Source organism: Argiope bruennichi, chromosome X2 (assembly GCF_947563725.1).
Source record: "Argiope bruennichi chromosome X2, qqArgBrue1.1, whole genome shotgun sequence".
Taxonomy (NCBI): domain Eukaryota; kingdom Metazoa; phylum Arthropoda; class Arachnida; order Araneae; family Araneidae; genus Argiope; species Argiope bruennichi.
The window spans coordinates 18,411,611-18,438,396 of record NC_079163.1 but is presented as its reverse complement, the minus strand read 5'-3'; the positions used below and the strand labels follow the sequence as shown (position 1 = coordinate 18,438,396).

The following is a 26,786-nucleotide window of genomic DNA, read 5'->3' as shown; positions in this document are numbered from 1 at the left end:
TTTATTTTCAAAATGAATAGATTAAACTCTAAGATAAAAGTTAATATTTATTCGTTCGAATTTAGTCAGCTAAAAGAATGATTTGGAAACTAAATAAAAATATTATTTCTTGAAAGTAGAAATAAAACCGTACATATCTGTTCTGAAATATCCGTAAACAATTAGCGTTTCATTGAACAAAAATTAGTATTACCAATTAAATTTTTTATACGACGATTTTATATTTGATACTATGAACTTAAATTCCCGTCCATTCTATTAAAGAGCATCCTTTAAATATTAGTAACTACAAAACTGTGATTTAAAAAACAATTTTTTGTATAAAATCATGGAATATTTTTAATTGTCGTTTATATATATTACGGTCAATGTGAATAATCGGTTATTATTAATACTAACCGGTTTGGTTATTATTAATAATGATTGGTTAGTATTAATAATAACCGATTATTCACATTGACCGTAACATATACATTATAATGGCGTAGCCTATTACATTGTATAAAGTAATTGGGATATGATTTCGAAACTACTGACGTAAAAGACCTACAGAAATAAATTTTATCTTAGAATTTCCAGAAAACAACGGCCATGCTAAAAATAAGGACATAGATAAAAAGTAGATCCTGGATGTTGTAACAATGTTTTTAAATCCGTATTTTTAGAGTCCTAAAATTTAGGTCATTTCTTTTTCTGAAGGTATCTCGATTAAGACCCGAATTTGTGGAACTTATTATTATTTTTTAAAAAAATTGAACCCAAAATGCCGTGGATTGTAGGATTGTTGATTGGAAAAATGCATTTGTCTTCAGACTAAAATGAGAGCTTATACTAACACAAAATGGCATGTTTTGTGTATTGGAGTATAACGAAGAAAACCGAGTATACATTTTAGACTCTTTCTTTGTCCAAAATTTGACAAATATTTAAAATTATTGAGTAAATACAATATAACAAATTTCAATTACCAAAATCAATGCGTTTTTAAGTCATCAATAAGCAACTGATCAGGTCAAAGATGGATTAGACCCAAAATTTGTTTTATATTTACAATTCTGATGATAAAATAAAGCATAAGCTAAATTTTAGTCATTAGCAATTAATGTTTTAATGTTCACATTCACACGGACGGAAGCAAAGGTTTTCCTGCGATGGATTTCGCCAAATTTTTGTCAGAAAGGTACCATTTTATTGTAAAGATTATAGATAGAATTTCCGCCGTCTAGTTTATGGCGGTTTTGAGACATCGTATTCGAAAATATAGAGACTGATAAAATTCCAAAAATGTAGTTTCGAATTCTGGAATATCTAAAGTATAGAGTCTCGACGAATTTTTTGAAAGTTATAATGCTTTCTCTTTCCATACTTTGTATGTGAAAAAGGACAAACATTTTATTTGCTTTTTTTTCTAATGCTCACTTCTCTTTTTTTTTTTATTTCGACCAGATATGTTTTGTCGAACAAATGAAGAAATTTTATAGTCGTTCGGATGCTAAAGTTGCATTGTGTGTAAATATGTGTGTATTTGTGTTCTCTTTAGAACAAAATTAACTCCAGAAAAACTCAAAACGACTGGTTTTCCAAAATTTTCAATGGTTAGATTGAAGAATAGGAAATTTTTCGAAAGATATTCAATGAAATTCTGGAGCTAAAAATAAAGAATTTTCAAAACGTTTTACATCCATTTAAATAATTCGAAAATCTGTATCTAGTAATTAAATACAATTGAGAGGATTGAATGTAATGATATGAATTCCCTTTATCAAAATTCGAAAATTCTTCAAAGAACAAAAAATGATATACGGAAATTTAAATTCAAAAACTTTTTTCATTCCCAGAAATTATAAAAAGAATACTGCGAATTTAATTGCATTTTCAACCGAAACTCTCTTACTATTCTGTGTTCTTTTAAAGGATATGCTTTTTTTTATTTGAAATTCTGTATTAACTTTCTATAACATCCCCGAATTTCATGTTTGCCATCACTGTAAGTAAGTACTGATTACTAGATGTTTGAATTTTAAATAGAAATAGTCGATATACTGTTAAAAGCGGCTAAGTCATGAAAAATGAATTAATGAGTTCAAAGTAATTGAAAAACACCATTCCTGACACAGAAAAAAAATGACATTAACATATCGCCAGTATACAATGCAGGTTTAATTAAAGTTATATTAAGCTTCGTTATATACAACTTATACTGCATTTATATTTTCATACACAGTTTTTTCTGCAATAGAAATGCCATTTAAAACAAAGAACGATCTATTTATTTTCCTTTCTTTTGAATCGGTCAAAAGACAATACAGACAAAATGCACTATGTGAAAATACGGTTTTAAATTATTTACCCTATACGATCGATTGAATTATTAATCTACTTTCTGAAAAGCATCAACTTTGACTCTAATGGATATTCGGAAACAAATACTTTTTTTAAAGCTCGAAACTAGATACCAGACTATCGGAAACTCCCATTAAATTCTGAAACTAAGCATTGTTTACATTTTGCATCAATCAGGTAGAGAGTACGAGGCTTTTTGCCACGATCGAAACCTTCGATGCAGCTTTGTTTCACTTTCAGTAATGATCTTTTCGACGTATCCAAGTCACTGGTCGATATTTATGACGCACGATGCATTTGCATTGAGAATAAGTTACTTCTATATTTCATTTTGCAGAACAAAATGATGCATTTGTAAAAGTTGTTCTTTTTAAATGAAAGGGAAGTCGTCTTTATTTATCAAAAGTCTTGGAACAATACAGAACAAGAATATTCGAATATAACTACGACTTAATATTTAACTTGAAGTTTTAAAAAATATACAAAAAAATCAATGTATATTTAAGATTTTCACATTTAAACGCATGTTTAAAAACTCCGACGGAAATCTGCATCGAAATGCTACAATTAATTACACAGCAAACTTACAACACTTCGAAAAAACGGTGCTAAAACTTTCACAAAACCGTAAGAAAACATAAGCTAAAGTAAAAGATTCCATTCAGAGTCGTAGTTCTCTATTTGGATCAAATGTCTTTGGTATTTATTCTTCTCATGATCCATCATTAAAAAGCAAGAAAGTCACATCTTTATAAAATATTTAGATATTTTATTTCAAATAAGATGTAGAATAGCTAAGCGCTTGATGGAATAATCAATTTATAAAAAACATTTCTGCCGGATAATATAATAAAAAAGAATAGAATAACCACATTCTGAAAAGAATATATTATGAAAAGTTTTGATGAATAATCTATTTTAAATCAATTTATAAAATGCTACATTTTTTTTATCGGATAATATCCTTCATAAATTTCGAGCAATAAAGATAGTTTTCAAAGCTTTAAGCCATGCAATATGTAGTGAAAACAATAGTTTATAAAATTTCTAAATAAGCTGCTGTAGCAGCAACAGGATTTCGGAAAACTTATTCTGTCCAAAAACAATTTAATGGCAACATGACTAATCAAATTACAATGATGCATATCTGTTAAAGATCCTTGAATTTTACTTTTAGATCAGAAGAGATATCAGCAATATGCTTGGTTGGTTAAACGATGCGGTTTATGACAAACTTTATTTTAAATGGTCAAATAAAAGAAGGCGGCTATATTACCATATTGAGAAAGGTACATACCTAATTTACGAGAATGTATCCAAAGAAGGTTGTAAAAATCCGTCCACATAAACTAACACCTGCACACATTTAAAATCCAGAGCGAGCACACCGAGTTGCAGCAGCAAGGACGTTTACTCTCAAACACACAAGTGAAAATAAAAGTGAAATCAGGTCAGAGAGCGACGGCAATGCTGTCACAGGAGCAGAAACATATCACGCTGACCATCTCTTTTGACATAAACATCTCATGTATGACAGTCTGCTTTTTTCCCGACAGTTGAAACATTCACGACTTGAATACCTCCTTCGCGGGAACCGGTCTTTTACGTAGGTAGGTACCATGGCCGGGTTTTCAAGGATCACGCTTCGATGATAATTTCGTTCAGATTTCTTTTTCCTTTCTTCTTTTGCATCATTATTATTATTGTTTCAACGTATCTTTTTGATTATTTATTTATTTTACTATGGGTGCAGGTCGTGGGTGAAAAATCGTTTAATAGTTGAGAGTGGAAAGGTTTCGAAAGGCGGGAGTAAATGATTTCCACCGTCGTTTTTTTTTGAGAGCAAAAGGCAAACGTGGGTGTAATTTCGTTTTACACTGACCGTTTATTGATCTTACAAAAAAGAAAACAAAGGAATCGCAAGAAGTTTCGTTTCTTTTGGAAATAGTTAACACACATTACCTCACAACATAATTTTAGTCTTTCCTTATAAATGAAATAAATTATAAGGACAATTATAATTTATTACACACAATAAATAAATATTTATTTATTACACACAATAAATAAATATTTTTTAAAATGTCGGAATATGAATCAACAGGGCGGATATAGAGTCAATTCCAATAATACATATAACTGTTCATATTTTCTTACCACATGTTGTACAGTAATATTTTTTTCCACTGCAAGATGCCTAATGGATACCAGAATAAAATAACGTGTATCAAGCGAGCATGAATAAGCTTCATTATGGAAAAACGAACAGGCTTTTACTGAAATATTAAAAAAACTGCAGTAGTTCCGCATTAAAAAAAATATATTTGCAAAACATTCGTTGATTTGTAGCTTCAGAGATTGTGTCTCCGACAACAGCAGCAGAAGTACAGGAATCGGAGGAAATACTTTTTAAAACATAACCAAATGAAAATTCTAAATTTCTAACTTTGATATAGTTTCCATCAGAAACACTAACTATTTTTTCAGGGAATACTAATCATAATTCCATCGATACTGAAAACTAGAAAAGTCTTTAAAAGACTATGCGCCAGTAAACTAAACAAATTAGTTATTTCTGATATTAAACTAAGTTTCACGAAATTTTGAATATTACTCTAGTTTAAAGAAACATGATCAATAAAACGATCATTCAGATACAACAGGTAAAACTCTTAAGAGAAAAATAAAAATAGCACACTTATCACATTTTAGAAAAACGCTAGTTTCGAACTAACGAGCACTTTTAAGAACGTTTTTACGAAGCAATTTTAAGTTAATTAAAAAGACGCAGGTAAACAAATATTATACCACCGCTCGTATTTTGACACTGAAAAACTATTTCGACCTAAACAGCCATTTTCATAAACAGGCTTGCATTACAGTTATTTAATATATTTGGTTATTATATCAGGCAATGATCTACAGCTGTTCATTTTTATCCAGCAGAATCTCTTTAAATCTTTAAAGAATTCAGATCTCACTACCGTTGCAGAATAAGTAAGGAAGAGTTCCGAGATTGAAAAAGAATCTCCAAAACAACACTATAATTAAGGCACCATTTAATTAAAAACAAATGTATGTGTTAAGTACTGTTGCAATATAGGGAGCGATCGTGTGCTGCATATCATAAGATGGATGAAAAATTAGGATAAGAGATAATTGCTTGTAATTAGAAGCATCATTTTTGCAAGTGCAGTATGTTGTGAATAAAAAATTAGTTTTTGACATATGTGCCCCGAGAAAGCACCATTATAATGAACGGTAATGAACTATGTTTATTAACATTTTAAAAAAGGTGGGATATTCGGAGAATTTCCAAAGAATTGTAAAGCTTTCAATTTTCAATTTCCATCGTTTGAAAAATTCTAAAAAATTAAACTACAAGCAATTAAACAATAACAAATTCTCTTGATTAAAAATTTTTGTCGACAGTTTAAAAATCTGATACAGAACTCGGGGGGGGGACAGCGGGAGTAGTCTCCATGAAACTTTCTCGCTTAATTTCCCCTAAAGCTCTCCTTCCTCCGTATAACATTGTGGACCTTGGGTAAGACCGCAAATTTCATGCATGGCATTGGTGAATTATAGCCACGAAATAGAGAGCTTTGGATTGAATCTAATATTTTTACTACATCTATAGCGAGAATACTTATTTTGGGCGCCTTTTTGCCGGCCCATAGGCACCAACATTTGACACAAAACTACAATGGTAGTTAGTTCAAAAGATCACATATCGAATTTCATTGATTTATTGCGCTTATGAGTTATTGTATTTACAAGCATGCGAACTTATACAGATCGATAGACAGTCGATCCTTTGATGAATTTCGTTGAAAATCTGATAAGTATATATATTTTCAATGCTAAATCTGTGTACAAGATATCTATACTCTTTACTCTATACTCCAGATATCTATACTCTTTACTCTTACTCTATACTCCAGATATCTATACTCTTTACTCTTACTCTATACTCCAGATATCTATACTCTTTACTCTATACTCCAGATATCTATACTCTTTACTCTTACTCTTTACTCTATACTCCAGATATCTATACTCTTTACTCTTACTCTTTACTCTATACTCCAGATATCTATACTCTTTACTCTTACTCTTTACTCTATACTCCAGATATCTATACTCTTTACTCTATACTCCAGATATCTATACTCTTTACTCTTACTCTTTACTCTATACTCCAGATATCTATACTCTTTACTCTATACTCCAGATATCTATACTCATTGCGTTTTGTAGTTATCGAGTTCACTTCTACTCAAACAGTCAGACAGACTTCCTGCGAATATATTTAGTTCAAAATTTGGTAAAATATCTACAAATTTGGTGTAAAGAACACCTATCAAATTTCAGTTGTCTAACTCGGAGCATTTTTGAGTTATCTTTGTCCTAGATTGACAGAAAGACATAAAGCCAAAGATGTGTTTTTTGGTCTCAGAGAGGGGTGAAACTTAGAGATTCATCAAAAATTTGAGTTTGAATTTTTGACGATTACAATACTTCCTTTACACTTCGTGTATCAGAAAGTAAAAAGATACAATATTTTAATTGTTTCGTTGCTATTTTTGGTCCTTCATAAATCCTGATTATATTTAACTTATCAGAAGAAAGGTGGGGAAATAAAAAAATTCCGATTCCGTCAGAAATTTAGCCACATTTATAAAGACCTTCAGCATTATACTTCCCAATAAAGACATAGATAACTCAAAATATCTAGATAAATGGTAGATTTCTTAAAAATTAAGATTTTTAATTAACTCCCGATACAAGCGCGAGGACAAACAAGTTGTCAAAAACTCTTTTCCATAAACTCTTTCACCCTCTCCACAGTTGCGTGCGAGGAAGCATGGACAGCTTTTATCTTGAAGAAGGTTATTATTTGTGCTATTCATGAGTGAGCACTGAACAATCCTAGCATCAAGTTCACCATATTACTCGCACGCTAGACAACTTTCACGCTATGCTTTCTTCTGAACCCGAAAGCACAGCTGTTGTTGGCTCTACGGGAGATGATTTGAAGAATGCCAAAGCAGAACAGGAAACCAATCATAATTTAAGAAGATGCGAGGTCAAAGTGCCTAATCACACACATTATTCAGTTGTCGGTATCTTCACCGCAGTGGTGCGTTATTATCCAAGTGAGATTGCACATTCAAATGTGAGCAGACATGGTCTTGGATGCTGATGCTAACCTAATGTCTTCACGATTCTGAGGATTAATGCTGATTACAATGAGTCATTTATCGTCCTAGATGATCGCGAGCCGAAATGATTGGAATACGATGGCGAACAATGGATATTCATTATCTAAAATGAAGTGAAGTGAAAGTCTCGTATAGTGGAATGAATGGCACCTCCGATAATTAAACATATGTAATATTATTCGCTGTTGGGAACATACAGGTCACTTAAAGAATAATAAAACTTTCATTTACACAGATGAATACATATTGAATATTTTGATCAGAGTCTTTTTTTTTTTACATTTTACCAATAGTTAGACGAAGACATAGTTTTACATTTTCATACACACAGTTTGACGCAGAAGGCAAGAAAAATCTCATTATTTTCTGCTTCAACAATCATGCTTAAGCTAATCATGATACATAATTTATCAATTTAAAATATTTCTTTATGTACATGTAAAAACAAACCCTTTACCAATATTTTAAGAGTATTAATTGAGCCGTAGGTGATTGTAGAATTTTTATAAATATATTTTTATTTTATCAGAAAATATTTGCAAAATATTTGCCATTCAAAGCGGTATCTATGTTCGCAGATAGAGAAAACTATATTAGCATGAATTTCCAAAATCAGAGGGGCGGCGAGGGGGGGGGAGGTATGGATATTGTTAAATAAAGCCTCTGTTTTTAAACACAGGCTTTATATACACAGCATGACCAGAAGTTCAGAAAAATTTCCTGCTTCTAAAATGATTTTTAAACTAAACACGATATATAATTTATCAGTTTAAAATATAAGGTCTTATCTTAATCTGCATGACTGACGTAAAAATAAATCCTCTTTCAATATTTTAACATTATTATTTAAGCAGTATTGCTAAGGTGATTGCAGAATTTTTACAAATATACTTTTATTTTATTAGACATAAAATATGTGCCACTCGAAGCAGTACCTGTGTTCACAGATAGAGAAAACTATATTGGCATGAATTTCCGAAATCAGAGGAGGGGAGAAGGGGTACGAATATCGTTAAATAAAATCTCTGTTGACAAATCAAAAACCAACTGAAATTCTTACAAAATTATGAAATGCACGCAAAAGCTGTTTTTATATTAAAATGATAAGTACTCTTCCTGTGTTGGTTATCTTTATAAATAAAATATGAATCTCGAATAAAGAACAATATAAAGAGAGAAAGAGAGAGAGAGAAAAAAAAAGAAGAGTCAAATACAGGAAATGCCATCCGAAACTCTTGCACAGAGATTAATGACAACCATTGTGCAAAGATTAAAGAAATGAAATAAATGCGCGTTTAAGAACATGAAATGCGAATAAAATACGAGCATAATGAACTCCTAATTGAAGCCCAGGAAAAAGAAATAAATAAAGCTCACTAAGTAGAAACGGAAGGGTAAAGTTAAATAGCTCATCTCGTTCGAGCTTCATGGAAAACGAAAGCAATAAACAATGGAAATTACAAGAGATGTCTGAGAACAAGGAGCAGGAAAAGTACAACTCAGAAACGCTAACGGAACTTCTGCGTAACTGAATTATCTGCAAGAATGACGTAAAAACTAGACAGCAAACAATGATATATTATTCAGAGATTTTTTAAAGGATCTAAAAATAAGATTTAAACAAATAGTGAACATTTTCAAAAGATTTTCGGCAACCATAAAGCATTATTGGAACTAGTTATTTAAAAGAATAAACTAGTAGTTATTCTTTTTCATTTACAGGATTCATGCGTTATATAAAGCTAACAAATCTGCGCTCTGAATATTACAGAAACAGATAAACATCTAAATATTGTAGGTATTGCATAATGCACATCATTCTGCAACAATTATTTAAAATTGAGTTTCCATCCCCGCATAATTAACATGCGGTATTTATTTAATTAATAAAATAAACAATGCAAAAAAGGAAATACAATTATCATGAGTATTTCGCATATCTCAATTACATAAAGAAGAATTTTACCTTTCTCTCATTAGAATATATTCCTTGATTATGGATTCTTTCCAGTGGGATAGGTTAATTGCGGCTGGAATTGAATCAATTCCGTGAAGTCAAAATTACGAGATTCATGTAGTAGCGCATGTCATCTTACGCTTTTCCTCTGGCATGGCGATCAATAAGATTCTAAAGTTAAATTAGCGCGTTCATTTGACATGAATCGGGCGCAGAAATTGATTCTATAATAGCGGCATGCTTTCAGTAACTAATATATGGCACAGTTTTAGAAATATATTTCAGTCAGGTTTCAAGTCTCGTAATTTTATTGGAATGACAAGTAATCAATACGACACTAGGTACAATGTTACACAGGAGGTTGGTTTGAAACAATAATTGAATTATTTAAAGACGCAGTTAATGAACACAAATGAAATTAAACGTTTAAACATTGCACATTTTACGCACTGCAGTTTTATTTATTTTGGTTTCTACTTCTTTTTTCCAATTTCGTAAAAAGATCTTTCCTTCCAGATATTTACATATCTTGAAGTATTTGTGAAATAAGAAGATATGGATATGATTTTACGATCTTTGTAATAAAGCTTGAAAGGAAAGTGTAGACAAGTTTTGGCTATTTATTCATTGATTTTACCATTGTGCATCTGTTCTTACAAATTATTGAAGGTATGAGTTTTATTTTATATAAACGTGCTATAATTATTTACAACATATTATACAAATTTCTAGCTTTCAATATTTAAACAAATTTTATTAAAGAATTGTCGGAAAAACTGTATTCAAAATAAAATCGTTATTTAAAGTTATAAAAAAAATTGTTGAGGTTCTTATAAAAAGGGCTCTTAAGAATATTTCGCTATGGAATTATGAACTGCATGATAGTTAAAATTTTTTTTTTTTATAAAGATAGGACATTTTTAATGTAACCACAAATTTATCAAACAATAAAAAACAACAAAAATAACAAGAAAAAAAATCCTTCCTTTTCTAAGCAATGACAATTACAAATAAGTAATTCAATTCAATAAAAATTCAAATAATCTTGAGAATAAATTTTCGCTTTCTACGACTGAGATTAAATTTCATAAATCTTTTAAAAATCTTTTGAATAATTAATTTCGATTAAAAAAACAGTGAATTTTTTAAAATGTTATTTGTGTCACCAGGAGATCAAAGTATCAATCGGCAAAATTTCCATGTGAGTCACAAAGTAAAACTTTCTTCACAGAACTCGTTAGGCAGTTAGAAGGAATGCATTTAGCTCGTTCACTGTGAAATTAGGGAATCACACCAATTATTTAGAGAACCAATCATGCATGTCAGGAAGAAAAAAAGTAGCAAGTAAACGTATTTTCACCTTCAGGCATTCAAAAAAATACTTAAATAGTTTTAAATAAGGAATCATTTAATTACTACAATCATTTTCAAGATAAAACCTTATAATCTGGGAAAGAACGCTGGCAACAACACTCGAGGCTATGTTGATGGACATGAATCTAGAGTATTAATGTCATGGAGGACAAAATAAAGCTCTGAATGAGAAGTTGAACTTGAATCGAGGCTAGATTTAGGTATATCCATAGCTCCAGGAGTTATGTTTTCTGATTTTGTTGAACACATCCTTCAAACAGTATAAGCATTTCAGTGGATGCTGTATTATATTATTAGGATTTCCTGCTTCCTAACAGAATTGAAATGATATGCAAATATCTATTATGATTTTAAGACATACCTACATGACATTCTTGCATCCGAAAGAGACTTTCAGTAATGGTAATATGTAAAAATGGTGGCAAGATATTAATGTATAAAATTCAATTGGAATAGAATTTTTGAACAAAGCGTTTTAAAATGTCAGCCAATTTTTAAAAAATTAGCTTTTATGCTCCTATTAATTTACACACCCTGCATTACTAGGGATTTTTACATTTTCATGCCTAATTTTAGCTTGGTAATACTATAATATTAAAGACACGCTAAAGAAATTTGACATTAGCGCGCGATGGGATATGCCAATTTGCAGGTAACGTACATTTTTAAATAAAACATTATAACATTCAAAATCTTGTTATTTCGCAATTTCATTTTTAATTAAATCTAACATTAATTTTAATTCTAAAATCTCAAAAATTTTAAATTAAATATTATTTAAATTTTAATCTAACATTCAAAAATTTTCAGACAATACCACTGAAAAACGATTTATGGTAAACGTTCGCAGAAGACTCATTCTTGCCATAAAATTATCAATTACTTCTTGGTAACGATAGAAAGTTTAACCAAACACTTCAAATGGCAACTCGAAGGAAAATAAATAAAATTATAAAAATCATCTGTTATATTTTCATTCAATAGGAATAGTAACACTAAAGATAAAATAATAATTTCTGCATGCGGAAATCCTTTATGAAAAATAAAAATTGATATGAAACCTTTACTCAAAACTCCTTTATGCTTTTTAGTATTTGTTAAGAAAATTTATTAAATAATTGGAATTTTTATAGCTTGCAAATTATTTATGAATTTGCATTTTTTATTCGGTTATATAAATTAAACGACCACCCCAGAAAACATGGTCAAGTTTCGCAGGAGAGGGGGGAGTAACTTTATGGTAGATATTCAAAATTGCACAGTGATGATTCTTGAAAACAACATGCAAATTCTATATTTAAAATAATTGGCAAAACTAAAGAATAACTCCTCCAACCACAACCAGTGATCCCATTTCCAAATTTATTTTGTAGGAAATTCTCTTACCGCTGTATATGTCATCAAAGATCGTTTGTCAGCCCCCCCCCCTTCATCGCCAAGAAAAAATTAGAAAACACTACTTCATTGTATATTCTCCATGGGAAAAATAAACCTTGATAGAATCCTCCAACAGTACAGATTTTATCAATTTTTATTTCATATGAAATCACATGCAATATCATTGAAAGTCTCCCGATTTCCCTCCATCACATGCAATATCATTGAAAGTCTCCCGATTTCCCTCCATCACATGCAATATCATTGAAAGTCTCCAGATTTCCCTCCATCACATGCAATATCATTGAAAGTCTCCAGATTTCCCTCCATCACATGCAATATCATTGAAAGTCTCCAGATTTCCCTCCATCACATGCAATATCATTGAAAGTCTCCAGATTTCCCTCCATCACATGCAATATCATTGAAAGTCTCCAGATTTCCCTCCATCACATGCAATATCATTGAAAGTCTCCAGATTTCCCTCCATCACATGCAATATCATTGAAAGTCTCCAGATTTCCCTCCATCACATGCAATATCATTGAAAGTCTCCAGATTTCCCTCCATCACATGCAATATCATTGAAAGTCTCCAGATTTCCCTCCATCTTCGAAAAAAAAAATCGCAAAATAAAACTTGACACAGCCTTCCCCTCTCCAGCAGTTGGACCAATTGAAGATAAGATGTAGTTAATGAAGTTAGCTGATATAATTAAATTAATACTATCAATAGTTGAAGCTGGTAGTCGAAGGCGGCTAATTATTAACTAGTGGACACAGTAGCAAGTAACAAATGATGGTATTTCGAAAACGGATTATATGTTGTTTTAAAATTCCGATTGCTATAATAATTAAAATCTTGATCAATATAATGAAAGAAAAAAAAATTAGATTAAATTTAAATTTCAGCATTTTTTTTTTTTAACACTTGAAAGATACAGTCACTTTAGGACACACCTTTTATGCTATCAAGCCAATTAGTGCATTTAAAATTTTAAAAGTTTGGCATTTGAATTATTTATGCTTATTTTTCCTCTTTAGTTTTAAGCAAGATTATGGTGTAAATTAATGAGATGACAATTCGCTGTCTCATTCATGGTCTAATTGACATTCTATACGAAAGCTAGTTAATGAAATTCAAGGGCATTTATGAATTTGATTAACTTTTTGTCGACAAACAAGCGTGAGAAATAAGTTAGAATATTGAGAAATATCAAAACAAGAATTAATCTGAATTTGTCGGTAGGCTTTTGACTGAATTGAAAAACCTTGAATTAACTAAAATGAGTGGGCGAGAACTGGTCAAGGCAAGGGAAGGGAAGGGAAGGAAAATATACCTGTCAATAAATTAGTTATTAAACAGAGGATATGATAGATATATTTATGGATAAAAATTAACACTAGAACTACAGGACCAGTCAAAATTACTGATCGATCTAGTGTTAAAGAATAAAATTAAATATGTTTCATAATAGAAAAAAAAATTTGTACAAGCAGCTATTTTTATAACAACAGTTTAAATTTAAAATCGGTTTTCCTCTCGTTTTAAAACGCATATGATTGACTAACTATATGCCATTATTTGATGAATTCCCTACAGTAAATAAATAAATATAGCTTCTACCGTGATAATCTGTTTCTCTAATATATTTTAATTTGAAAGAACCGTGTAGAACTAAAATATATATACATACAAATCAAAATAAGGCAAAATATATGATTTAACAAATTTAGGATTAGAGGTGTTTTCCATTCCATGGGTCACGTACAAAGTTTCTGTTTTAATCCTTTATTAATTGGCCAATAATCTTTAAAAAATAGCATGGTTGTATAGTCTTATCTTTTCTAGCTAATCCTTATGTCGTATCTGCTTTATTAACTTATTTACGATGTAGTTTCTGTTAATCCAAAAGTAAACAATTATCTCACTTATCATCGATCATAATCACATTTATCATTATCATTAAATTAACTTCATCTTAAGCTACACTGATCTAAAGGAGAAAGAGACTTTATAAATGAATATCTAACAGACATCGGAGTGAAGCGAAAGTTTAATTCTCCTAAGTATCCCGTCATTATAATAAATCATGCAGTTGCCAGCCACTAAAAATTGGATGTAAAAGATTTGTCGGCATCAAAACAATGGATAAAATATTTTATTCATTCATGTGTAAATGCCTAATTTATGAACAACCTATAGTAATTTTATCGCTTCGTGTAGAATCCTTTTATGTTGAAATATTTCAGAATACAAATTTTCGCTTAAACTCGAACAACGAATGAATTTTATAAAGCTTTCAGAGGGAAAAAATGAGTAAAGTTATGTCTTAGACGATTCGCAACTTCAATTTGCTTCCAGATGGAACAAGTCGATGAAGATGCATGCGAAACTCTGTTTATATATATATAACATTTATAAATGAATATCCCAACTTTATAAAGCTATTAACATAAAACAAAGTCCAACCTTGTTGTTCATCCGAGTTATACATATAATAGTGAAAATTTAAATTCAACACAGTTATAAGTATTCAACGAGAGCCCTTCGAGAAATTTGAAGGATATCGAAGCGGTACGATAACTTATCCCACAACTTTTTCTGCATGCCTGATGTGAAACTTAAAAAGGATGCAGATACGATTGTAGAGCAATATTTGATCTCTTTTTTTGGGGATACATCAAACAGTAGGCATTTGTTCCCCCGCTACCAGCAGATAGATGATGACAAACGTAAAACATATCCGCGGATTTTCATAGTGTCGCTACACAGATGCTGAAAGAATGTGCGGTGAATTATCATATCGCCTTGATATCGTTCGTATATTTGGAGGTGTTTATAATGAACACTTATAATTGTGTTAAATTAAAATTTTTACAGTTATTTGCAATTTCTGATAAACAACAAGTTTATGCGTTGTTTTGTTTTCTTTTAATACCCCTGCAAAATTGAGATATTTATAAACACACTGTGCACTGAATAAGAATGTTTCACATGATTATCCAATCCTTTATCTAATTTTATTCATTTGCTGCAGTGATTAAAACCATAATAATTTGGGGAATTATCTGCAGCATTAAAAAAAAAAGAATAAGTAAGCAGCGTACCTCCTCTAGAGGATGTTTCTTCATCTAATCCCTCAGCACTAGAGGTCTCAGGAGTGATGGTCGGTTGTTTAGAAACTGCCATCAAATTGGAGGAGTATAAACGGGGCGCTCGCTTGGCCTGTCACTGTCTTCCTGAAAGAAAAGAAAAACGAGTTGCAGAATTATATTGTTTTCTCAACAATTCTAAATTGGAGCATATTTTTAAAACATATTTAACAAAAAGGTTTATAAAAACATTCCAATTAGTATACTAAAAGTAGAAACCTTCTGTTATTTTAGTCATATTCTTTCCTGCCTTTATTTATATTTACTTGTCAAATATTATTGAATCCTGTAAATATTTTTTTTTTTTCAAATTCATTGTCAAGTGGCACCATTGGATGAAATTAAATTATAAATATCAATTAATTAAATGAAGTTCTGAAAATATTCAAATAATTTATTATTATCGAGAACATATAAGGGTACAAAATTTGAAAATCTTGTACATAAGAGAAAGAAATCGGTTAAAAATAGCATCTTTACAAAAGGTGAAGCTAGTCAAAGAAAATTGTATAATGTGAAACAACATAAGTATTCGATGGTTAAAATTTGAGAAAGCTTTTCAGATTTTTCTTACCCTTAAAAAAAATTGCCCGGAGTTGCAAGTTGTTGCTGGAAATGTTTATAAAAGTCACACTCCAAGCATGTATCACGCAACATACAGGGTCAGAGATCAATCCATTATTCGCCGAGCATCGTGCTTACCGAATGCTAATGTGTTTACTTATAGCTATTAAAGGAAAGAGTTACATTTTATTATTTTAGCGTTGCATAAAAATAACAGTATGGTTTGTTTCAAAGGTTTTTAGATTTATTCGCAAAGATTGCCTCTGAATACAAATCAAAAATATTTTGAAGTTGGAAAGTTAATTTATAATCAATAATTTTTTTAAAGAGTGTCCAATATAGCTTTGAATTCGGGGGAATCATTTGAAGTAAAATTTTTGTATTGTCACATTCTGGTTTTATACAGACAGTGAATGTCATATTCAAAATATATGCAAGAAATGCAATTGCAGCAGTCCAAGAAATAAGTACAGCTCTATTTACATATAGGGTAGTTCGGAAAATCCTATCTGTCTTCAGAGTAAATTGAAATGATTATTTTTTGTATTAGAAATGAAATTTATTCATTATATACATTATCGTATTTAATAATGGTTTGTTATCTTCTGCGAAGTTCCATCATCCCACTCTCATAGAAAATTACAAATGTATTGTTAAAACATTGCTCAAGGGGCTGTTTACATTTCACCAGAGAACTGAATGTTTTTCATTCAGAGAATTTTGCAAAGAGCAGAACTCATAGAAATCCCATATATACTATAAGGATAACTATAAAGAGAGTAAGATCCCAACTAAACCTCAACCACTTCCACCAGATGATCAGCGATATATGTGATCTAGCTTTAGCCAAAGCGGGAGATCATCCCTTTATAAATAGCTGGTTTGGGGCGCTTATAAGTAATGGTTTACTTCAAGTTTTTCAATTGATTACTGCATGTAACCGAATTGATTATTTGATTAGGCGACAACAGCTCGTAATAGAGAATTCTCTTCAAATCTCATCAACTTTCTAGGAAAGGATATTGGCATTTGAAGTGGATGATGGCCAATCAACTTATCGCTCAACATCACTGTATATAATCCATTTATCACCACATGTTTCCACGCTTTTCAAAAACGCGTCGTTTTCGTTGGATTTGATCAATTAATTGCACATAGAAATATAGGTCAATTTTTCTTAATATGTAGGATACCCAGACATCATGGCCACTAAAGGAGACATATCGCATCAAATGGTTATAAATAGTCGAATTTGGGACTTTGAATTTTTGTTAATTTGAGAATGATATGATAATTGTTTGTGATCAGCGTTTCATTTGATTGCCATTAGTCGCGGATGACATATAGGAGTGCTACGGGCCTTGAACCTTCAATTCTCCAAGATTAAATTTTACGAACCATTTGTGCATTGTTCGTTAACATACAGCTTTGATTCTGTAAACAGCACATATCTTTTTCGCGGCTTAAAAAGTATTCCTGCCTTTGTGGTGGTAAAAAAGTTTCAAAAACAGAAAATGCAGATTTTCTTTCACCGTGTTTACGGTGAGACCAAATAAACACAATTAAACATAATTGTCTAATATTTATATGCATTTATAACTAACAGTGTAATGTTTACACAACACAATGCTGATAAATAGACACAAATATTGGCAAAGGACCGTCTTTCAGAAAATATCTAATTTCAACGTTTATTAGCAACACAGCAATTCAAGGTCTCTACAGCGAATAGCACACGCTATAGGAAAACGACGGAAAACTTTCCGAACAACCCAATATTAGATTCCGGAAGTGTTTAATTCCTTCCCCCCCTATCCACCCTAAACTAAAAATAAAGAAAAGTATTTGGATTTAAAAGAAGTTACAAATTGAGACTTTACTCGTATCTAATTACGCTATAGAATAGGTTGTTATAAAACAGAATGCCGTGATAAAGAAGTACAAAAGTAATCAAATAAGTTCCAGTACGCTGATCGTGTTTCACATAAGAATTACATTAAAATTCTCAAATAAATCAGAACTAGGGTTGCTATATACAATTAAAAGTGAAAGACACTATGAAAATGTTGACATGGGACAGTCAGGACAGAATCAAATTTTTAAAAGAATATTTTTAATATTCTCTTGTTGTAAATTGGAGAAATTTACAGCAAGAGAATACTAAAAATATTGTACTAATTTAAGTGCTAAAAAAACTGCACTGTTAAAAACTGCATTAATTTAAGTACTAAAATTAACTGTTTTCCTGAATTATTATTTTTATTTTGCTAACCGTATATGAAAGATATTTGAATCCAATACCAACACAGCTTTAATTATGTATTTATTTTTGATGAGTGGCACGAGAGTTACGTTGTGTCTTCCCAATATGAATGATTTAAAACAGGTTAATTTTAAATAACTTGCAGTTAATATTTCAAACAAAAATGTCATTGATATGAGAGATGGATTTAACAGCTGTATACACCTGTATGTATGCATTTGTCACCTACATGACGAATTAACGTGGCACACAGTATGAAAATCTCGCAATCAATTTTTAATGAACTGTGTGCAAAACAGGAAATCGTTATTAAATCTAGTAAATGCAAAGGAATATTATTACTTTCATTTGAAAGTGCTAGAATACTAACGAGAAACTAATGACAGTAATAATCAAACAAGAAGTCAAAATTCTTCAGCCAAAAATAAAAAAATAAAATTAAGCAGTTACGAGTATATTTTTTTTCAGTGAAATGTCTGATCCTTCCTCAAAACACGCACTTCCGCACCTGAAAATAAAAAACAACGGGCAACAAAATCGCTTCGGAATTAGAAGAAAAAAAAAAGTCAATTCAAAGTGTGTCAAGCGTAAAAAATATCGCATATGGAAGTAAAAACCATTTCCCTTCAAGTTCCCGAGAGGAGCGATTTTGTTCTTATCAAAACATAACCGGGTTAGATCATACCAGTTACAGAAAGCACTGATGTAGAAAGACACCACCATATAAGGCAATAAAGGGAGAATCTGTATTCTTTGATTAAACAGATTGGCCAGTTGGAAAGTTGGGTGACAACTTCCCGGCGTGCATTATCTTAAAATTTGTAGACCACAATAGTAATGAAAGGTAATGGTAGATATTTGGATCATTTTTATCTTTTGAACTTGTAAAACGAGTAATTTAATTTCGCATCACACGATTTAAGTCTAGAAAGGGCTGTCGACAGACTCGTGGAATAGTCAAATAATAATGAAATGTAGTTGACCTAAATAATTGAAGAAGGGAGTAATGTAGGAAAACCGGAATTGAATATAAAACAGAATAGATTCCAAAGGAATTAATTCAAGTAACCTCGGTTATCAAAAGATATTTCGAAATCGTGCTTTCTTTTAAATGGTTTTCGTTTAAAAAGTGTTAATTATTGTTCAGGTTGAGGCAAAGTTGATATGTGCAAGTCAATATTTTTTGAAGTTGATAAAATTCCTTACCGGAATTAAAATTCAATGGATCAATAGAATTCCAGGGCAGATGTGGTAGAGTTTAAATATCTTTTTATTTAAAAAGACGCTGCACGGTATTTTAACCATTAACCATTAGACGAAAGTAGGAAAAAACATTTACAATTTAAATGCTATGCCTCTATGCATATTAGCAGTGTTGGTTTCACAATCTCAGCAGAAATTAAATTAATCTAACAAAATTTTACTAATTAAGAAAAATAACAACAATAAAGAATTGCATGAAGGAAGTTAAGACGGCGGCTAAAGATTACATTGAAATTCATGTGGACACTGGAAGATTAACATAGGAGACTTAGCCTTTCATTAAAACAACATGGAAAAGATACTATTTAATACAACCATTATATTTATATATAGAAGAAATTATTTTCTAGATATGTAGGATATCTATTAACAAGGTACAAATCCTTTTAAGAAATAATGTATGGTAAAAATTTTGAGAGCAGTTATTAAGATGTACAGTAATTTATCTATCGAATACAAATTTTCATTTGATTCAATACAAAAAAATAAAGAGATAAAATAGCTTTTCAGCTTTATTTAATAAAACCTTTTTTTTATCAACATTATACAAGTTACAGTTATTATGCAACGTTGAAAAAAAGTAAAAAGCGTAAGTATCTTTTATAGAAAATTTTTCCATAGACATAGTAGTAGCTCTTTTTGAGTTAATTTCTGTATCTCAAAAAACCACATTAACCATTTGAGATTTTTCTTAATGAAAAAGAGCCATTAAAAAGTACATTTCCAGTATTCTTAAAAACTATTTAATAAATCATGAAAGTAATTATTTTTAACATTGTTTCATGATTCACTTCAAAATAGGTGGAAATCCCCAAATATTTCTAACACTGGACAATATCACATCTTTGGCAAACTTCAGTGAATATAAAGGATTTAAACCAACAATAACTTATGAGAATATTATTGAGAGATTGTATTGAGAGAATATCAAAATTTTAAATTTACCATAAATATGAGTGTCTGGCTCTATCAAAAGAATGAGTTTCCTATACTTCATGCAGAACAGTTTCGCAAATTGTTCTCGCAAAAGCATGACTTTCCATGCATAAGTCACTAAACTGAATTTATAAGTAGTTGTTAACAATAACCGCATCTAGAAGTTCTGTTCGTCAAGACAGTGGCAATCGCTATTGAGACTTAATTTCATAAGCGACTTTTAAAAGTTAAAAATAAAATAAAAATCTGAAGTTACTTTTGATGGTAATAAAATCACTTGTAGCAAGCTACAGTGATAAAAATAAAGATACATTGTAAATATCCGACAAAACGTTCTACTACCATTTTTTGAGTTAATAATTTTCTCTCTATATACAATATTCTATATATAAAATACGAACACTAATTTTAGATTATTTAAATGCTATAGTTAAAACTTCCTCTCATGATTACTTTTTAATGAGCAATTCACTTACAACCTGTCGTGCTCAGTAGAGAAAGAAAAAGAATAAACTGAAATATTAAAAAAACATGGGCATTTGTTCACAAAAAAGATACTAGAATTCATCAATTTAATAAAAATTCCTCTTGGTAAGCTGGAAGGCAAAGGGAGATTCTTTAACATCTGAGTTACTATCTGACAACATAAATTGTTGATGTTAAAAATAGTCAGAATTAGGGCGTGGAAATCATTTTTCAGTCCCTAACTTCTAAGATATTACATTTATCGAAAAACTTTAACAACAAAAATTATTCGTCTTAATGAGGTGCTAATTTAGCTAATTGGATTTATTTTTCTGTCTTTAATATTAAAAAAGTTATAATGAAATGAAAATTTCAACCCCCATCATCCCCTCCCCCCTTTGAGCTAGACGGTCCATTTAGGAAATCGTCCGAGGTTTTTATATTTCGAACAATGAATTCCAAGCCAATTAAAAGTCATACAAATTACTCTAAATATCCTGTTCACAAGATAACATGGACAAATTGTTATATTATAAACTTTTGAATGAAAGGTGGTTTGGGGGTTCTGGGTACCATGATCGGTGAAGAATTGAAGAAATTTTCCCAAATTCTTGTCACGAGAACCATTGCAATAGGTAGTCTTCTTATAGGAATCTACCTAATATATATTTTTGCCTTCATCTTCCTATGACTCATATTAGAATTGAGGGGGGGGGAGGAACCCATTGGGAATATTTACGATGCGATTTGATTTCTTCAGGCAAATTTACATTTTGTGTTAATTTTTTTTATAACAGAATGCATTTAAAATCTGTCGTGTAGTATTTTGTAAACTATGGGTCTGACCCAAAAGAGGATAGGAAAAGCTGAAATATTCTAATAAATTCTAACCAAATAGCAATATACCAAAAACTAAAAGCCTAATAGCACTATACTATAAAATTAATAGCAATAATAATAAAAAGAATAAAACTAACAGCAATAATAATAAAAAGAATAAAACTAACAGCAATAATAATAAAAACTAACAGCAATAATAATAAAAACTAACAACACTATACCAAAAAATTCCTTACCGTTTTTTGCAATGAATTAACATTTCATTTGCCTATTTTCTCATTTACGTGAACATTTGGGACTACGAAATCAATTTTTAGCTAAATACAAAACCACGAAAATTTATTTTGGCCAATAAAGGTTCACGAGTGAAAAAATTCAAACACTATCTTAGATTTTACAGAATAACATTCATAAAATATACATGAAACTTCAAAAACTCGATACAGTCAGACTATATAAAAAAAAAGACAAAATACAAACTTCCTAATGATATTTTTAGAATAAATATTCTCATAAGCTGTGTAGAATAAAACTTACTGTAACAAAAATATAGATTGATGCTTCAAAATAATTTAAAACAGATTATACTACCCAGAAGGAAAACACTACTTCCCCTCATTTAAAGCTACAGAGGAAAGGAAAATAATGTAGAAAATAACTAGAAACGGGAAGAAAAACTTCCATTACTCACAACGAAACTTGAATCCTAGCGTGAAATCGTTCACGAAATTACTATTTAAAATAATTGAATGTACGCAAAATATATTTAAAAATAGAGGAAAAAAGATAAAATGATCCAATTCAAACATTTCCAGCAATTATTTTCTGTGAATCATTTATCTAGAACTGCTAGAAAAATTTAAAAACATTGCGGGCATTTCATTATCTTTTCTTCGAAGTAGGTATTTAATTGTAATAATTAACCATGATTTATGGAATGTCCTTTCAATGAGTATTATACATAACATGAAATTCCTGCATATAAATAAATGTTTTTAGTTATTAAATATGAGTAAGTAATGAGACATACAAATCCTTACAAGATGCGTTTCTAAAATACTTACATAATAAAATTCCTCAGTCCTTTTTAATTGCTTCTCAAAGTTTAAGAAAAGACAATAAATAAGTTACTTTATTTTGCCTTTTAACTGCGCTTTACCAATGTAAAAAAACCACATATATGCACACTATTAGTGACATCTATGTTTCGTCTATCAACTTCTGTGTAAAAATCTAGATAGTAAATTGTTCTTTAAAAAAAACGTGATTCGAAAAAAAAAAAAAAAATGCATAACAGGATTTTTTTTTTCTTTTTTTGTATGATAGGATTTTTTTCGGTTTGCAGCAGCATGTTTAGGGTTCTATGGTTGAATTCTTGTGCAATTTATATATGATTTGATTCTATTTTCATCTAACAATATGGCGATTTTACATTTGGTGCGAAGTCAAAAAAGAAACGTATTCTGATGAAGACATACAATAAAACCTTGAAAAGCATTAAAAAAACAAACACCTTTTACGAGTTCAACGTATTGTTACTAAGAATTCAAACACTTAAAACTCCTTTTCTATGCTTCAAATAATTATTTAGGCATTTCAGGCTTAGTAAAAATGTCACAAGATTTAAAAGGCAATTGCATTCATAATGAAGGAATAAACATTGTTCCTCAATTCATCTTTTCAATGTTGTTACTGAGTTCCGAATCAGTATGCTCGATACGTTACGACTTCAAAAAAAAAAAAGTGCATTTATTTGTCTTATCAGCTTAACCTTCAAAAGTGGGACCACGAAAGGGTGAAAAATGCTCTGATGTGCCTTGTAAACATTCAGCCTTAATCGTCTACCTTCCCGGGTTTCCAGTCAAGCGTCAACAATGTGTTCCTTTCCCTCAACCTGTATAGTCAACCGAGATAGCGCAATCACATCAATATGGATTGCAGAAGGAGGAAATGTATGCTTCGATCCCAGTGACGAATGAAAAGAAAAGGTGGAAACATAAGTATAACCAGGAACGAAAGAGGCACACACCAATTATGGCTGGAACCTCGCCATGTTACAAGTTCAACAACCCTATTATAGTAACACCCAAAGCTCCGTTGCATCAATCGAACAGGCCTTTGGACCAATGCTGAAAGAAAGGCACTCGGGTTTTTTTTTTCTTTACGGGAAGGTACTTCTAATATTGATTCTAATTAACAAACGAAATGGAAATTGTCTTTTATCAAATGAGGAAAAAAAAAAAAAAAAAAGCTTAAAGCTTCGTAATTATTAAGGAAGGATACTGACAGGTAGTGAAGCATTAAACAGGGCAAAGTAATTTAACGGTAATAATTACTATACGTTTATATTTTTTTCCCTTTTCTTACAGTTATGTTCCTTCGCGCGCTAACTTGAATTTTGTTCTTTATTTGTTTAAGGCCCAGTTTGTAAATAAACCAATTTGATTTGCGTGATGTCGATGCGTTTTTTTAAAAACTATTTTTGATTTTGATCTGAGGCTATAAATCTTTTATCGTCAGTTATTATTTATCAGCAAATGCAGCGCGTTAATTTGTCATGCATCTACTTATCATTGTTTGGAAGAAGGTCAACGCTTATCTTTTTTTCAGTTTTTACTTATTTAACAGCATGGGAGCCTCAGAGTTTACACGAGCTAACCATTAGATCGTCGTTTGAAAAAGCAATTAATTTTGCATGTGTCACAAGTTGCTTTCGCTTCAAAATTTTGTTTCGAAAGTGGAGGGGAGCTCACAATAGATTGGTTTGCAAACAGAAAATTTTTGAGGTTGGATTATGTGGTTATATAATAACTAGAATCAGATATTTTCATGCACACATTAGAAATTTAATTTACGGTTGAAAGATTTTAACTGTACAGCAACTGCGATTGGAAATTATGTGGGTATATATGGGTAGAAAATAAAATTTTTGCTGCAAAATGGCTAGTTTTGGGTGCTCTCTGAGCGAACTGATTAGGAAAACTATCACTTTTTTTTGTAATTCCTAGTTTTAGGCAGTTAAAATAAAAGAAATTATTATTGTTGTTTGTTTAAATGTGTGTGGCGAGAATCGCCATCACTGAAATTGCATATAAAAGAAAAAAATGTCACAACATCATTGAAAATAAAAATTACGAAACACAATAACAACACAAGATAAAATTTATTGTGATTAAAGTTATTTAAATATAGAAGAAAAAAGGATGCTGAAAAATAGTTCTCACAGTTTGGCAAAAGACGCGGTCACACTTCATAAAATTTGCACTTATGCTTTATTGAAATTATTATGCTTTATTATTTGCTTACTTATCCGATTTTTTTTTATATTTTAAATGATAATTACCACTTGTCTTCAATAACCGTGTGTCTCATAAGGTGCATTTTAGTTCACTTGAAACAATTTAATACAGTAAAAAGAATACTTAAAAAATGTCAAATAAATAATAAAAAAAGAACCCTAAAAATAATATTTTTTCCTTATAAATATTACTCATAATTGCTATATGAATTCACTAACCGTGGTCCATGAGGTGTGATTTGATTCATTAAAAACAGGTCAATAATCGTGTCAAATGGTTCAACTAAAATATCTAAAGGAACTATTAATAATTCTTATTGACATATTTGATGAATGATCATAAAAAGAGATTGAATATTTTAAATATAAAAATAATAACATTAATCAATTATCTGTTTGGATTTTTTTTACGATTACTTGGATCGATGAAACCAAAATCGATATACTTTTAATTGAAAAAAATGCAATTGCATACAAAAGACCAACAATACTTTTATAACCATTATCAAAATACACGATTTAGTATTATGTTTTTTAAGGTTATTTTAATCGTGTACTTTTTTACTATACAAAAATATACAAGAGGTCTTATAACATTTAATTGGTATATTTTCACTTTAACAGTTAATGTAATTTATACTACCTTATGATTTATTTTTTAATTTTGAACGAATTCTTACCCCTACCACTAAAAAAAGTTCGTAAAGTGCATCGAGTTTATAAATAATCCTAAAAAAGACTTTAGAAAAAAAAAAAAAAACATCAACTGGATGTTTCTAGATAATAAGTACAATTTTTGAAACAAGTCCAGACTTCATGAATATTTAAATACAGCCGAATTTCCTTTACTAGTACATTATTTGCAATGTTCTTAAAGTGCTTTCGTAAACATAAATTGCGAATTCACTGTATACTGTACTGTAAAATTCTTTTTTCACTGTTACTATACTTACAAAAGTTAATAAAATTTCAGGAAACTGAAGTACTAGTCGCAAATTATTCTTTGAAAAAGCTAGAGATACTTTTAAAACGAGAAACCTTTCAAAAACTTTCTTTTTTTAGCTGTGCCGTATTGAAATCCGATTACAGTCTGAAAGAGCTTTTAGAAATAAGCACACACTCGGCATATAAGATAAAAACATAGCAATATGACGACAAAAATTTTTTTATTCAAACCTTTCCCGGCTCGGTGATGCCATTTGGCAACACTGGATGTTATCCATTTTAAATAATCAATAAGCAGAAATTCAATATGAGTATAAAGGATGATATATCCTTAAATAGCAACATGATCTATTAATAATAAATGAATGAATAAATTTCGCTGATTTATGTCAATGGAATAAATAAGACAAAACATGAAATCTTTTTAAATTGTTTTCTTTACTGTATTTAATTTTTTTCATTAGCAAATAATAATTTAGGCTGTATAATCATTGTAGATATTATCAAATTTCAAGACAGAGAGTAAAATGAGCTTAAAAGTTCTTTTTCCTCATTTCTTTATGGACAATTATTCCGACAATTTAGATGTAATCAGCTGAAGCAAGGTGAGATTTCTTCAAAGAATATAGGAAATAGAAAGGCGTTATTAAAGGGGGTGGAATATGGGTATGATTACCAGGTTGTTGAAAAACGATGATTTTCGGCTAATTCAACAGCAAAGAAAAAAAAAAGTGAAATTATTACAATAAGTAACGGCAACCTTTCTAGAAACTCATTTAAT

The 26,786-nt window shown here is 30.3% G+C and overlaps 1 protein-coding gene across 4 annotated transcripts in view; it reads right to left on the bottom strand.

Annotated features, from left to right (window-relative positions):
• Positions 1–26,786, bottom strand: part of LOC129960209 (uncharacterized) — a 213,753-nt gene that overhangs the window by 47,419 nt on the left and 139,548 nt on the right. For 3 of the 4 annotated variants that reach the window (XM_056073442.1, XM_056073443.1, XM_056073441.1), the window contains one exon: positions 15,387–15,518. In XM_056073442.1, coding sequence (XP_055929417.1) covers positions 15,387–15,468 — 82 coding nt within the window. In that variant the 5' untranslated portion in view covers positions 15,469–15,518. Of the gene's footprint in view, positions 1–3,640; positions 3,868–15,386; positions 15,519–26,786 lie in introns of those variants that run through there. The other variant, XM_056073444.1, reaches the window with a different exon arrangement.